This window comes from Erithacus rubecula (genome assembly GCF_903797595.1).
Source record: "Erithacus rubecula genome assembly, chromosome: 3".
Lineage (NCBI taxonomy): Eukaryota > Metazoa > Chordata > Aves > Passeriformes > Muscicapidae > Erithacus > Erithacus rubecula.
This window is the reverse complement of record NC_136689.1, coordinates 127,047,029-127,059,517: the sequence shown is the minus strand read 5'-3', so window position 1 is coordinate 127,059,517 and position 12,489 is coordinate 127,047,029. Positions and strand designations below refer to the sequence as shown.

Here is a 12,489-nt window from a genome sequence, read left to right as displayed (position 1 = left end):
CTGGAGATTCACCTGGCCAATTCCAATTGTCCCAGAGACTGCTCAGGACCCTCTCCAACCCCCTTTCATCATGGTCCCAGTGGAGGACAGCTTGTAGGACCATCCCTCATTCCCCAAAATCCAAGCCAGCCCTGTAATGGTTGCAGGGTCTGGCTGCTGGGATTGTGGTAGCCTGCAGCTAGGAGAGATTCTACCTTCAGCCAGCACTTCCAGGTCTGAGAAGGGACATTTGTCCATCCCCTGCATGGGAGATGTCACTGCATCTCCCAATACAGCATGAGGGATCTCTACTGGAGCCATGAACCCCTGCCTCCCATCCCCTGCCTACTGTTCCCTGTCTGTCATCCCCTACCTGTCCCCTGCTGCCTGTGGGCTGGGGTCACAGCCAGCATGCTCTCCGCAGTTATACAGCCATGCCCTGCTGCATACACCACTTACTTCAGGTGGAGCTTGGTGTTTTCTGTAAACTTTAGATTAAGCCCTTTTTTTGGTCCATCTGTACTGCAGATTGACCTGTATCTGTGCTGATAGAGGAAGAAACCATCCCAGGGAAAGGAAGGTTTAGTTTGACTGTGCAGGGATGAAGGTGCAAGGCCACTGCTTTTGGGTCCTACCCAATACTTTTGGGTCCTGCTCCACTCATCATGAGGTCCCAAGCAGTATTTGAAGGTTGCACCTGGGAGAGGGTGTTCAGGCTTGCAAAGGGGGCACTGAGAAGGGGAAGCAGCTTACACTTCCATTGTCTTAATTCTGCAGATCTAGGAAATATGCTTGCTGTTTTCAGTGTAGATATTTTTGCATCTCATTTGATAAACTAGGAGCTTCTAGTAAAGTTTCATAAATATTTGCACTTGGATTTTTGAAAATAGATATTGAAATCAATGTTTTATACAGACAGAATGCCTTTATTTTGAATGTAAATAAGTTTTTTTAATAATTTCAAGAAAAAATAACTTTTTGGCTGTTAACTACCCTACTTTTATCATAGCTGCACTGCTATAGATTGGAAAAAGAACTAATACAAGTTTACATAAGTAGGAAGGAAGAAATGTGCCATGAGGAGAGAAATATAACCTGGAAACAGAGTACAATTTTAAAATAAAGGAACATATATGCTTAAGCCCTTGTGTAATGCAGTTTGGTAAATCCAGTTACTCTTCTACACTCTATGTACAGAAGACTATCTGCAGTTACAGTACTAGGAGCATGGAGTGATTAGAGGCTCTGAGCCACCAGTGCAGATTAGCTGACTGACTGCAAATTCAGTCTTGACATTCTGGGGCCAGTACACTGCACCCGAAATCACTGGTTCCTCTCGGTCTCCATGAGGGCCACATAGTTTGGGGGCTGCAGTGCTGCTGACAACTGTGCTTCCACCCTGAGCAGCCCAGGCTGCCACCAGCTGCATGTGCCACCAGCCCTGGTCCTCCTGGGACTATGCTGCTGGCTTTGTGTCAGAGCCACCAGGCTTAAAACTGTCCAAGTACATCTATGGCACCTGTTCTGACTCCTGAGTGCCATGGAGACATTACATCAATTAATGGGATCATCAAGGAAGGACCAGCAGTGTGTAAGAAGTACCACACAGGGAACATGAACTCTGGGTCAGGGAAGAGAGAGGAGCTCATGTAGGCTGGTGGCTGAAGGACAGAATGAGGCAACAAGTGAAAGTTGGAGTGATTCAAAACAGGGAACCAAAAAAGTCCAAGTAAAGGAAGTAGCTCAGGAAGAGAGATTGAAATGTGGGATGGAATATGGGAAAGCAAAAAAGAAACAGGAGGAACAAAGTAGGGAAAGAGATGGAGGTGAGACTATGCAGGAGGCAGGATGTAGTACAGGATGTCTGGGGTAAGAGAAGCAACTCCTGGAGCAAACATCCAAAAGTAGAGCAGAGGGAAGGAAGAAGGAAGAGGAAAAAGGAAAGGGAGAGCAGGCAGACAGGAGCTCAATAAATAGTGTTTTCTCATGTTTTACAGAAAGGGACCCTGGGCACCAACCCTAGACCCAGGTAGACATGGCCATGCTGAATTCCTGGGGTGCTGTTTGGTGTTTGACCCTTAGATCTGGGTTATGCATATTTCTAAGGTGGTACTGTATAAAGCTGGGCTTTGTCAGCAAATTTTCACTGGCATCAGATATAGCCTGTGTTGGCCTGGAATAGCATGACATGCCATTGCTAAGTAATGTTTGCTGCATAGAAAATGCACAATTAGCTGGGCTGAGCTGCTCTGCCATCAGCTGTGAACAGCATCTGTTTCAGCAGCTGATATGCAAAGAGCTCAGCTTTCAGATGCAACTTAAAGGGCTATCATTTGCCCCTAAAAATTGAGATTATTGGGACATTCTTCTTATCTGCTGTTCTTTTCTCCCTGATATGTAGCACAGCTAGGTCTTTTTCCTGTTACAGCACTGCAGCTGCTGCTTCTAACAGCAAAAGGTGCAGAATGAGCCATGCCAGTGCAGGCAAAAAAAAAACAAAACAAAAAAACTGTGCTGAAAAAGAAGCTGTATTGGGAGAGAGGAACACAGAGCAGCAGGAGGCAGGTGGTTTGGGAAGCTCTGGGAAACTGCAGAAGCATGGAGTTGTGCCCTCTATTCTGTGAGCAGAGAACTTCCAGAGGGAAGGAGGATACTTCACAAAGGCACAAACGGCAGGGATATTGCTGTATTTAGTGTTTGCATTGTGAAAGTCAGGATGGAACTTTATGGCTATAAAAGCCCTAGCCCTGCCCAAAAAGTAGCTTTACAGAGCTTGTTTCTGTTCCCAACAGGTCTAAAACCAACAAACCATATGTGTATTTTAACATGTTCTTTATAGCTGCCTCTGAAATTTTCCAGGGAGGGATGAATTTTTAAAAAGTGAATGGGGTGTGGCAGTTCTATAGGCAAGTGTATTGATAGTAAAGAGAAATACTAGATCATTCTCTGACATTTTAAGATGATAGCTACTGGTTTAAATGTAAAATAACAGTCCATGGACCAACTGTTAGAGATGCTCGTCACTGACCCTCTTCAGTAATTTGGGGTTTTTTCTGGCTGCTGAACTTTAGAAATCCTTAGAAGATAAATTTACAGTCTGTGTCTGCTCAGGGGGAAGATTATTAAACAAGCAACCTCAAACAATTAAATAAAACCTTAGCTATATACAATCACTTTAATTTCGTCCTTTGATATTGTTCATCTGATTAAGTTCTTTCCAAACAAACTCCACACAGAACTTGGCTCATGAGGAGAGGACTAAGCCCATATGTATCCTGACAGGAGTGTTTACTCAAACAGAGTTATCCCAGCCTTGCTGCACATACTTGGGGACGTAAAACGGCCTGGGGACAGGAACTGAGAGAACAATAAGGATAGAGAAACTTAGAGGAAATAACCTACTGAGAAAACAGGAATGCACTAGGAGTAGAAGAATCAGACAGACAAGAAGACATCAGATATTGGGAAGGTGCCCATGAAGAGGGGGCAAGGGATGCCCTTGAAGAGAGGTTGGAGGGGGCGGTGTGGAAAGAGAAGCACTTTGAAGAGAGAGAACAAGGACTGCCAACATGGCAGGGAGGAAGAAAAGATATTCGTTGGGGTGCAGCACCCCAGCAAAGAAGGGGTGTAAGTTCACAGGTGGTGAGGAGGAAGAGACCAGATGGCACTGCAAAAACTTTGGCTAGGGAGGCTGCTGTTCAGCCAGTAGACCAGTATTTCTGGCTGCAGAAACATTCTTTCCTTCCCCATCTTCCTGAACAGGAGCAGATGAGACACAGGCCTTGACCACATAAGAAATTCTGAACTTGGCACTGTCAAATCTTCTGTACCAGTGGAAATTCACCTTGCTGTCTGGTCTGGGGCAGAGCAGGGCTGGCTCGTAGTCCCTGTCCCGTGGTAGCCTCCTGTGGAGGCAGTGCAGGCACTGATGCAGAGCTTTCTGCAGGGATGGTCTGACTGCAGCCCAGGCACTGCTGGGTTTGGCTTGCTACTCATTAACAATGTTCAGGCCGTGTGGCTCCCTGCCGAAGGACCAGTGAGGATCAGGGATGGGGACAGCTCTGTCAGCACTTGCTGTTTTTGGGCATGCTAGGATCTGTGATTCTTCCCATGGATGGACCAGCCTCGAGTTCTGGCACCCTGCTAGAGGAGAGAAGCCCTCCCTGCTGAACTGGGTGCAAGGGGATTGCTCTCTCCTTGGACAGGGCTCTCTTGGCCTGGGAAAAGATTTCTTCCTGCCATTCTAACCTGGTCCTTGATTTGGCAAAGGAGTAGGGTAGGACAGTTGCTTCCAGACTGAGAAAGAGCAATTTTTGGGGCCCCAAACTATTCAAAACACTGTGGAGAGGGTGCCAGAAGTGACAAGAGCAGTGGGAAGGCGATGAGGGGATGCACATCTGAGTCACCCTGCAATACATCAGGGAAAATGCCTCAGTGTTGCTCACCTTTCCAGAGGAGTCCACAGGCACTGGTGAGGGGCTGGCAGGGGAGGAGAGCCCATTGTTCAGTGGCACCATGCTGCGGGCTGCAGACCCGGGGCAGGCACTGAGCGTGTGGCCCACGGGGTGCACATGCTGTGTCACCAGAGCCACCCCGGGCCGGAGTGCCTGGGGACCCCCACGGTGGGGTGAGGGTCTCGGGAGAGGAGGGAACGATCCCTCTCCGTCCAACCCCCTGGGCGTGACTCGTGCTGGGCAGGCAGATGGAGGAGGGAACGGGGCGAGGGATCCCTGCTCCCAGCGCCGCGGCTCTGCCAGCGCCCGCGGATGAGCCCGGGGCGGAGGGCGCAATTGGCGCCTCGCTGTTTGCTTCCAGAGCTGCCGGGAAAGAATCGTCTTCTGCAGGATAAAGTCCCTGTCTAGGCGGGTGAATTGCCTGTGTCCAAAGTCTACAGGCAGGAGTCTGCCTGCTGCAATCCCCGCGAGAGGGATAACTTTTACAATATACGGCCTGATTGCAAATAAGTTACTAATAAGCCGCTTTGGCGTAAGAACTGCTCTATACATTATTTCCTAAGATCTGTTTATTTGCAAATAATTCTTTGTTTTTCTTGTTTGAAAAAAAAATCGTTCGGGAAAAATAGGAAAAAAGAAGTACAGAAGTTAATATTTAGACATTCATACTATTAAGTAATAGAGCTATAAACTCTCAAATAAGGCACTTTCATTTTACTTAACAATAGATAACAACAGCGACAGTGGAACAGACCAAACAAAAGCGATCACCAAAATTGTTGTGACAGTACAATTACCCGGCTAGGAAATTTATTCAATATGCTTTACCATTGCATTGACACAGCAGGAAAAAAAAAGCCCAAATGCTCAGAGAATAATACAAGAAGGCGGGAGGTATTTGGAAAAAAAAAAGGATTTATTTTGAAATACATTTTTAAAGAATACTTTGCCTCCATGATTTGTTATCGATGTGCATCTGTCACGATACAAAACAAACAAACGAAGAAAAAAAACACGTTCTGTACAGAGCTCTAAAATGAGCCGCGATTATCTACAAGATGAGCTTTACGCTTGGGTGTGGGTTGGAGAGGGGCCCGATCCTGCAGTCCGCACTCTCTAAACGAGTTTCGCAGACATGTGGTAGGAAAGCTTGGCCCCGAGTCTGCGTGCGTGTCTCCGTGTGTGTGTGTGCGCGTCTGTGAGTTCCTACAATACACTCCTTGAGTAAAGTGGGCAAGTTGGAGCTGCCGGAGCGGGCGCGGGTCCCTGGCTGCTCTAGAAGTCCTGCCGCGGGGTGTGAGTTAGACTGTGCCGCCGTAGATCACAGTTTCGCCTGAACACTTTGCCGCACTGCTCACAGTTGTAGGGCTTGATGTCTGTATGGGTAAGAAGGTGAGTTTTCAGGTTACTTCTTTGATTAAAGGTTCTTCCACATGTGGGGCATTTGTGTGGAGATTCCTGTTCAGATTTGAAGCAAGCAAAGGATTAATCCTTCACAAACCACCTGTTTTAACGTATTACTGCACTTTTTCTCATTAGCAACGCACAACTTGAGATATCGGGGGAGGAAACGAACGAGAGGAACCCCGTTCCGGGCGGCCGCCCACCTCTCCCTATCCTGCCCCAAAAGCCTTATTTTACAGTTATCGAGTCGTGATGTTCCGCGCCCCTGGGGCACACGGAAAACAACCTCCTCGCCGCCCTCCCGCTCCGGGACCCCCGCTGCCCGCCCTGCCGCCGCGGCGGTCCCTCCGCACCGCTCCGCACCCGTCCGGGCCGGGCCGCCCGCTGCCCCGCGCCCGCCGCCAGGGCAGGGCTGCTGCCCCCAACGAAAAACGCCTCCAAGCAGCGGCGGGGACAAATCCCAACACAGGGCTCACTCCCCGCCGCCAGCCGCGTCCCCGCTGGCTTTAAGCCCGTCTCCCAAGGGCGCCGTTTTTCGGAGGTAACCACGGGCCGCTGTCCCCCCGCAGACCCAAGGCGCCGTCCAGTGCCGGGCCCCCCTCGCTCCCCTCCGCACCAGAGCCCTGTTCCCCCGGTAGCCACCGCCCCTGCCCCGCGGCGGCCCACCGAGCCGGGCCGAACCGGGCCGGGCCGGGCCAGCGCCCGCGGCACACGCGCTGAGAGGCCGCGGAAGGGCGGGCTCACCTGCATGTGTAGGGTTTTGTGGACCGCCAGGGTCCTGGACTGGCAGAAGCCCTTCCCGCACTCCTGGCACTTGAAGGGTTTCTCTTTGGAATGGATGTACCTGGAAGGCAACCCATGCGGTGAGCAGCGCTGCCGGGGGGGGGGTGGGCCACACGACCCCAGACCCCGCTTCCCCAAACTCGACCCCCCTCCAAGACGCCCTCACCCTCCTCTTCCTTCCTTTACCCGTTATTATTCTGTGTATGGTTAAACTTCTCGGCCGATTCAAAACATTTGCAGTAATTTGTATCGAAGCGTGACTGCACTCTCTGGTGCCAGACCGGACAGCATCTGCGGCTGCTGGCCGGACCCGAGCCCGCTCTCCTCCCAAGGCCGGGAGGATACTCAGCTCTGCGGCCGCGGGCACCTCCCGGCACCGACCGCCGTGTGCGGCGATGGGTGGGGGATCAGCAGGGAAGCGCCCACCTGCGATCCCTCCTGTTCCCTGCACCCCCCTCGTCATGACTCACAGGCACAAAGGCCCGGGATCTTCATCTCCGGCTCTGAACCCCTCCGGCTCTCCCTCAGGCGGGTGCCCTTCCCACACAAAGCGCCGGTTTCGGCTGCCCTGGTCCCTCCGTGGCCACGGAATCTGAGCCGGGGGCTTTTCCTGCGCTGTTCCCTTGGCTCCTGGAGCCGCAGAGTCTCATCCCCCTTGAGCGGCTCACCCCACCCCGGCCGCCCACGGCCCGACCCCGGTGGTGGTGGTCCCTCACCGGTGGTCCCGCAGGTGGTCCTGCCTCCGGAAAGCCTTGTGGCAGATGTCGCAGGTGTAAGGCCGCTCGTCCGTGTGGGTTCGCTCGTGGATGAGGAGGTTATAGGACTTGGTGAAGTGCCTGCCGCAGAACTTGCAGATGAACTCCTTTTTCGTCTTGGAGGGCAGGCGGCCGCGGGAAGGCTTCCTGTCCGGGGACAGCTTGCTGATGCCCGACAGGGGCGAGGCCAGTCCGGGGCTCAGCTTGGCGAGCTCCCCCACCTTAGGGGGGTCCTCCTGCGTGGCGGCCACGGCCAGGTTGGCAAAGTCAAAGCGGGGCCTGTCCTTGTGCAGTGCTGGGAGGACGTGGGCGATGGCCCCTTGCTTGGGGTGGAAGAGGTGCGTGGCAAAGGGCAGCGCGGGGAAAGGGAAGCGGGAGTCCACCAAGCCCTGCGCGGCCGCCATCTCCGTGATGGTAGAGCGGGTGATTTCATGCACATTGGGATAGCCCAATGTCCAGTGGTTCATGTGCATGGTTTGCACGGCGCTGAGTCCATACAGACCTTGCAACTGGTCCACAGCTGCGGGGAAGGTGTTCACAGCCTGGAGGAAGGAGTAGTTAGTGAGTTGCAGGGACGGGTGCAGCGGGATGGGGGCTGGCAGAGCCTTGCTTCCCATCTTCCCGAGGTGGGTGCGAGCAGGCGGAGCAGTTGGTGCCTCTGATGAGCTTCCGAGACGGGAAGAAAATCCTAAGAAGAAAGAAGGAGAAAGGAGGGGAGAGAGACTTTTACTGAGGGCAGAGTATTACTCCTCAGCCGAGGCGAGCGCAGCATTGGAGCCAGCGAGGGCCAGGCACGGCTCCGGGCGCTGCCTTGCCGCGGCCCCAGCACCCCGCCGCAGCCCAGGCTCCCGTGCTCCGCCGGGACCGGCGGCCGACACGGACCCACGGCGCGATCGCTTCGACCAGAGAAGCTAAAGCGTAGGAAACAAATAAATAAAAATAGCGCTCCCAAAACACCCACCCCAAATTAAAATAAAAAGGAGAAAACACAGCACCGAGCCCACCGAAGGCGCCGCAAATTCAAATTAAACGATTCGTGTAAAAATCCAGGCGGAACCGAGACGCGGCCGGGAACGAAGCCTCTCCGCTTTCCGTGGCCCTGCCACCTTCCCCCGCAGCGCCCACCGCGGGGACCCGGAGCCGCCTCCCTCCTGCCCCCCGCGCCGACCTGGCCCCCGGCGTCGCTCCCACCCTCCGCCCGGCCTCCTGCGGGCGCGGAGGCCCCGACCCCGACCCCTCCTGGCTGGGGCCTCCCCGGAATAGAGCAGGGTGTTCACGGAGAGCCGAGTCAGGCCCGAGGGGCGGAGCGGGGGGGAATAAACCCCGCGTTCGTCTTAGCTCCGTTGCTTATTTTTCTTCCTTCAACAACAACTCATTTATCAAGATAACCGAAGAAGAGAAAAGGAGACCCTGCCCCGCATGCACACCTCCCACCCAGCCCCCCGCGCAGCAGCCATCCCACCGGCGGCGAGAGGAGCGGACAGCCCGGAGGCCTCCCCGGGGCCGAGGGCCGCCCGGCCGGGCACGGCGCTGCCCGCAGCGGCTCCCCCCGTGCCGCAGGGCCGGGAAGGGCGAGCGCAGCCCCGGCGGGACGGAGCCGTGCGGCCGAGCCCCCCGCACCCCCTCGGGCGTCCCTGGCCGGGAGCTCCGCCGGAGCGCCGGGGCCGTGAGCTAATAAGAGGTGTGTGACTGTCAGAGGGTTTCACTCAGCCCATTCAACCGAGACCGCCGGGCCCGCTGCACCCGTCGCAAGGGGATCCCCTCGGCAGACCGGGGGCGACGCTCCCCTCCCGCAAGGCAGGGGGACATCAGCGTGGGGGACAAGTCCCTGCCGTTTCCTTCTTTTTTTTTTTTTTTTTTTGCCTTCTTTGAGGGTTCACTTCCAGCAGCCAAGAGGCTGCCGCGACCCAGGAAAGCGGCCAAAGCAAACGCCGGGGTCTCTCCGGGCCTGTAAACAAGAGGTAGGGCCGAGGGTGACCCAGCACCTCAAGGGATTTGTGTGGAGGGTCTGGTAACGCGCAGTTTCCAATATAAACAAGAGAACCTCCCCCCACAAAAATCCTAAACCACCCTCTCCAAACAACAACAAAAATTAAGGAAACTCTCCGAGTGCAGAGCCCGCGCTCCGTGAGGTGTCCCTGCCTCCCGGGCCGCTCCTGCCGTTCCGCTGGCACCGCGAGCACACCGGCTGGAAAGATATTTTCGATTTTTTTTCCCTAAAATACCTTTCCTCCACGTTTCTGGCACCGCACAGTTGGCCGATTGGAGGGTGGGGGGTGCGGGGGCAAATGTGGCAAGGAGATCGGGTGTGAAGTGCAGTGCTGCCTACTCCTGTTTTCGTTTGCCTCGAGTCGTGGCTCTCCGGAGCTTCCTCCGCTGCTGCCCAATTTTCCTCGTTTGCGGTTGTATCGACACCGGGGACAGCTATCGATACTGTTATTTATGGCGACGTTTTCGTTTAATTGTGAGGGGGTGGTTATATATAGAGACTTATTTTTAAAGATGTCGTAGTGCGAGTTCCTATTCGCTTTTCGCGAGGAACCGAAACAGAAGCAATTAAATAACTTTTCGCTGGCTGCTCCAGCTGCTCTTGCCTCCATCCCAGTTGTTTGAGGCTGGCTTTCGGAGCCACCGGCTGGGAGCTATGTAGGGGTAGTGTAGAGGTAGGGGCAGTGTTTCTGTGGGGCAGAGCTCCCTCTGTTAAAGCCGCGTTTGATAGCCGTGTGTGGAGGTGTCATTGCACCACGCTCGTTTTGGTGTCTAACAACCAACTCTGAGAAAACTATTCTGAACACGAAATTCTCATTTTCAGATAGAAACTTTTTAAACTACAGTTCTGTCTAAATGGCGGTACATCTGCTAGTATTTGGAGGTAACTTCAGTAAAATGTATCAAAAAAGACCAGAAAGCGCCTTCGTACGTGATTTTAAGGCCATTTATATTAAGGTGCGTTGGGGCGGGAGGGGTGAAAGTCAACCAAAAACGGATGTTACTTAAACCTTGGCACTTCCTTTTCCCTTTCCATTCAGAGAGCTTAACTAAAGTAAGCCCGGTGCCAGGACAGCCCTCTCTACCTGCTTGCCGCCGGTCCGCTGGTCCGGCCAGCGTTCCCCGTTTTCCTGCGGCGGGTCCGAACCGTGCCCCGAAGGCGCTGCCGGTCCTTCCCAGGCAATCGATGGGCACCGGGACGCCTCCGCTCCCGGCCGCCTCACCCGAAGCCGCGGTCCCCGCTGCCCGCGCAGCCAGGTGTTTCCCCCGACCGAGATTTCTCCAGCGCGACCCGCGGTTTAGCTCGCAGCTCATGCACGGAACGGCTTCTCCGTAGGAGAAGTTTCGCGTGGAGGACATCGAGAGCGCATCCCGGGAGGCTGCCGGCGCCTGGCCTCGCATAAACGCGCCCGGGGTGTAGAGAGGGGGGCACCCGCACCCCAAGCCGGTGCGGAGCTGCGAACTGAAAGTAAACCCGGCGGCCCTGCGCCCCCGGCTGAGCGCTCATTCCGCTCTCGGGGCGGCCGCCCCGCTCCCGCCGACGGCAGCGGGCAGGGCGGGCCGGCGGAGCCACTCACCTACCGCAGCCGGCGGCTCCTCCCGGGGCAAAGCTGGGGCGGCGGCCGCGGCACCTTCACGGAGACATTAGATCCACAGCGGGGGCGCTCAGCGGGGCCGGGGCCCGGCGGCGACCGGCATGTTGCGGAGGGCTGGGCGGCGGCTGGGAGCTCTGGCCGCGGCGGTCCCGGGGCCCCGGCATAGACCGCCGCCTCCCGCCCGCAGCCTCCCGCCTTCGACCCCGGCGAGGCTCGGCGCGAGTCTGAGCCGCCCCCTGCCCGGTCCATCACATTTCAGCGGTGACTGGCGTGGAGCGCTGTCCCCGCCCGCCCGCCGCCGCCGCCGGCCCACCCCGCGGCGCGCACAGCCCCGCGCTCGGGGCCGCGCCGCTCCGCCCCGACGGGACGGGACGGGACCGCCCCCGGCCGCGGCCTCGGCCCGGCCCGCCCCGCCGCTCCGGCCCCACTGTTTACTTGTGTTTGGGTAGCAACTGGGCTTTAAAGTAGCAGGACGCCCCCCGCTCCCCCCGCGTCACCTAAGGTGACTTTTCCCTCCGAGAACAGTTCGACGCCCCCCGTCCCACTGCCGGCCGCGGGTATTTGCGAGCTCCTTGAGTCTCGCCGCCCATCTCGGCTGCCCGTCGTGCCCCAGCTTGGGGTGACATAGGCTGCCCGACTGGCTTAAATAACTAAAATAACACCCCCAAATCTAGAGCGTGGGTTTTTGTGGGTGCCCTTGTAGCCGAGAGTGGGGGCAGACAGTGCTCACTCCCAATGGGCTTGTGGCCGTCATGTCGGGTCGCCCTACGGACTGTCAGCCATCCGGCGCTGCCCTTTCACTGCGACTGAGTCGCCTAAGGGCAGATTCGGGAAGAGAAGCTCTATGGAGGCATCCCCATGCGCGGTGACTAAGCACACAATCCCTACCTGGAACAGACACATAGTTTCGAAAGCAGTTTCGATTTATTGCTGGGGAATTTACTGCTAAATGGGGCCTCCATAACCCTCTTCAAATGCCTCGATTAGGGAACTCTATTCACGTCCGTCGATAGCTGCAATGCGGCTGCTTGCATATGTCGGCTTTCGGTTACGTTTTTCATCTGTAATATTATCTTGTTATATGCGTTGTTTCAATCACATGTATGGGGAATTTATCGTATAATCTGGAGTGGAAATTGGAACTGGAATTGGAAAAGAAGTATGTCGGGGAAAATGGCAGTTAAAAGACAGCTTTCAAAATTTTTCAAAGGTAAGGTCTATGCTGGTTAATTCAAGCCCGAGGTAGAGAAGAGGACGTAAATTAGGGCTGTATGGGGATTTTTTTTCTCATTTAATATACAGTAAGAAAAATTTATCAAAGAGGGGAATAAGAGTAGGCAGAAGTTTTGGCCGTGTCCCCTCACAGGGCAGCGCAGCTGAGGATGGCGCACGTTGCAGCCCGCCGCTGCCGCCGGCCGCCGGGGCTATTTTTCGTTTCTTTTCATAAATTCCTGCTTCGAAAATGCTCTGTTTCAAATCCGAGGTAGCCTAAATAAATAGCATTTCTTCTCTCGGACGTGAAGACACGGA

General features: G+C 55.1%; 1 protein-coding gene across 3 annotated transcripts; it reads right to left on the bottom strand.

Annotated features, from left to right (window-relative positions):
- Positions 1-5,331: 5,331 nt before the first annotated feature.
- On the bottom strand, positions 5,332-11,226 carry OSR2 (odd-skipped related transciption factor 2). 3 transcript variants are annotated; one of them, XM_079301373.1, is made up of 4 exons: positions 10,942-11,226; positions 7,337-8,063; positions 6,582-6,681; positions 5,332-5,809 (listed from the first exon to the last, which is right to left on the bottom strand). In XM_079301373.1, the coding sequence occupies exons 2-4, from the start codon at positions 7,990-7,992 to the stop codon at positions 5,735-5,737; spliced, it is 831 nt and encodes a 276-aa protein (XP_079157499.1). In that variant the 5' UTR covers positions 7,993-8,063; positions 10,942-11,226; the 3' UTR covers positions 5,332-5,734. The 3 variants fall into 3 exon arrangements, with proteins under 3 accessions (XP_079157499.1, XP_079157497.1, XP_079157498.1); XM_079301371.1 differs by having other exon boundaries at positions 5,332-5,891; positions 10,942-11,185; XM_079301372.1 differs by having other exon boundaries at positions 5,575-5,891; positions 10,946-11,056.
- Between the last annotated feature and the right edge of the window lie 1,263 nt (positions 11,227-12,489).

Coding starts and splice junctions, on each gene's coding strand:
- OSR2 (XM_079301371.1), bottom strand. CDS start 7,992: ATGGGAAGCAAGGCTCTGCCAGCCCCCATCCCGCTGCACCCGTCCCTG. Junction 6,682..7,336: donor GACCACCTGCGGGACCACCG/GTGAGGGACCAC, acceptor GTTGCCTTCCAG/GTACATCCATTCCAAAGAGA. Junction 5,892..6,581: donor ACAAAACCCTACACATGCAG/GTGAGCCCGCCC, acceptor AAATCTGAACAG/GAATCTCCACACAAATGCCC.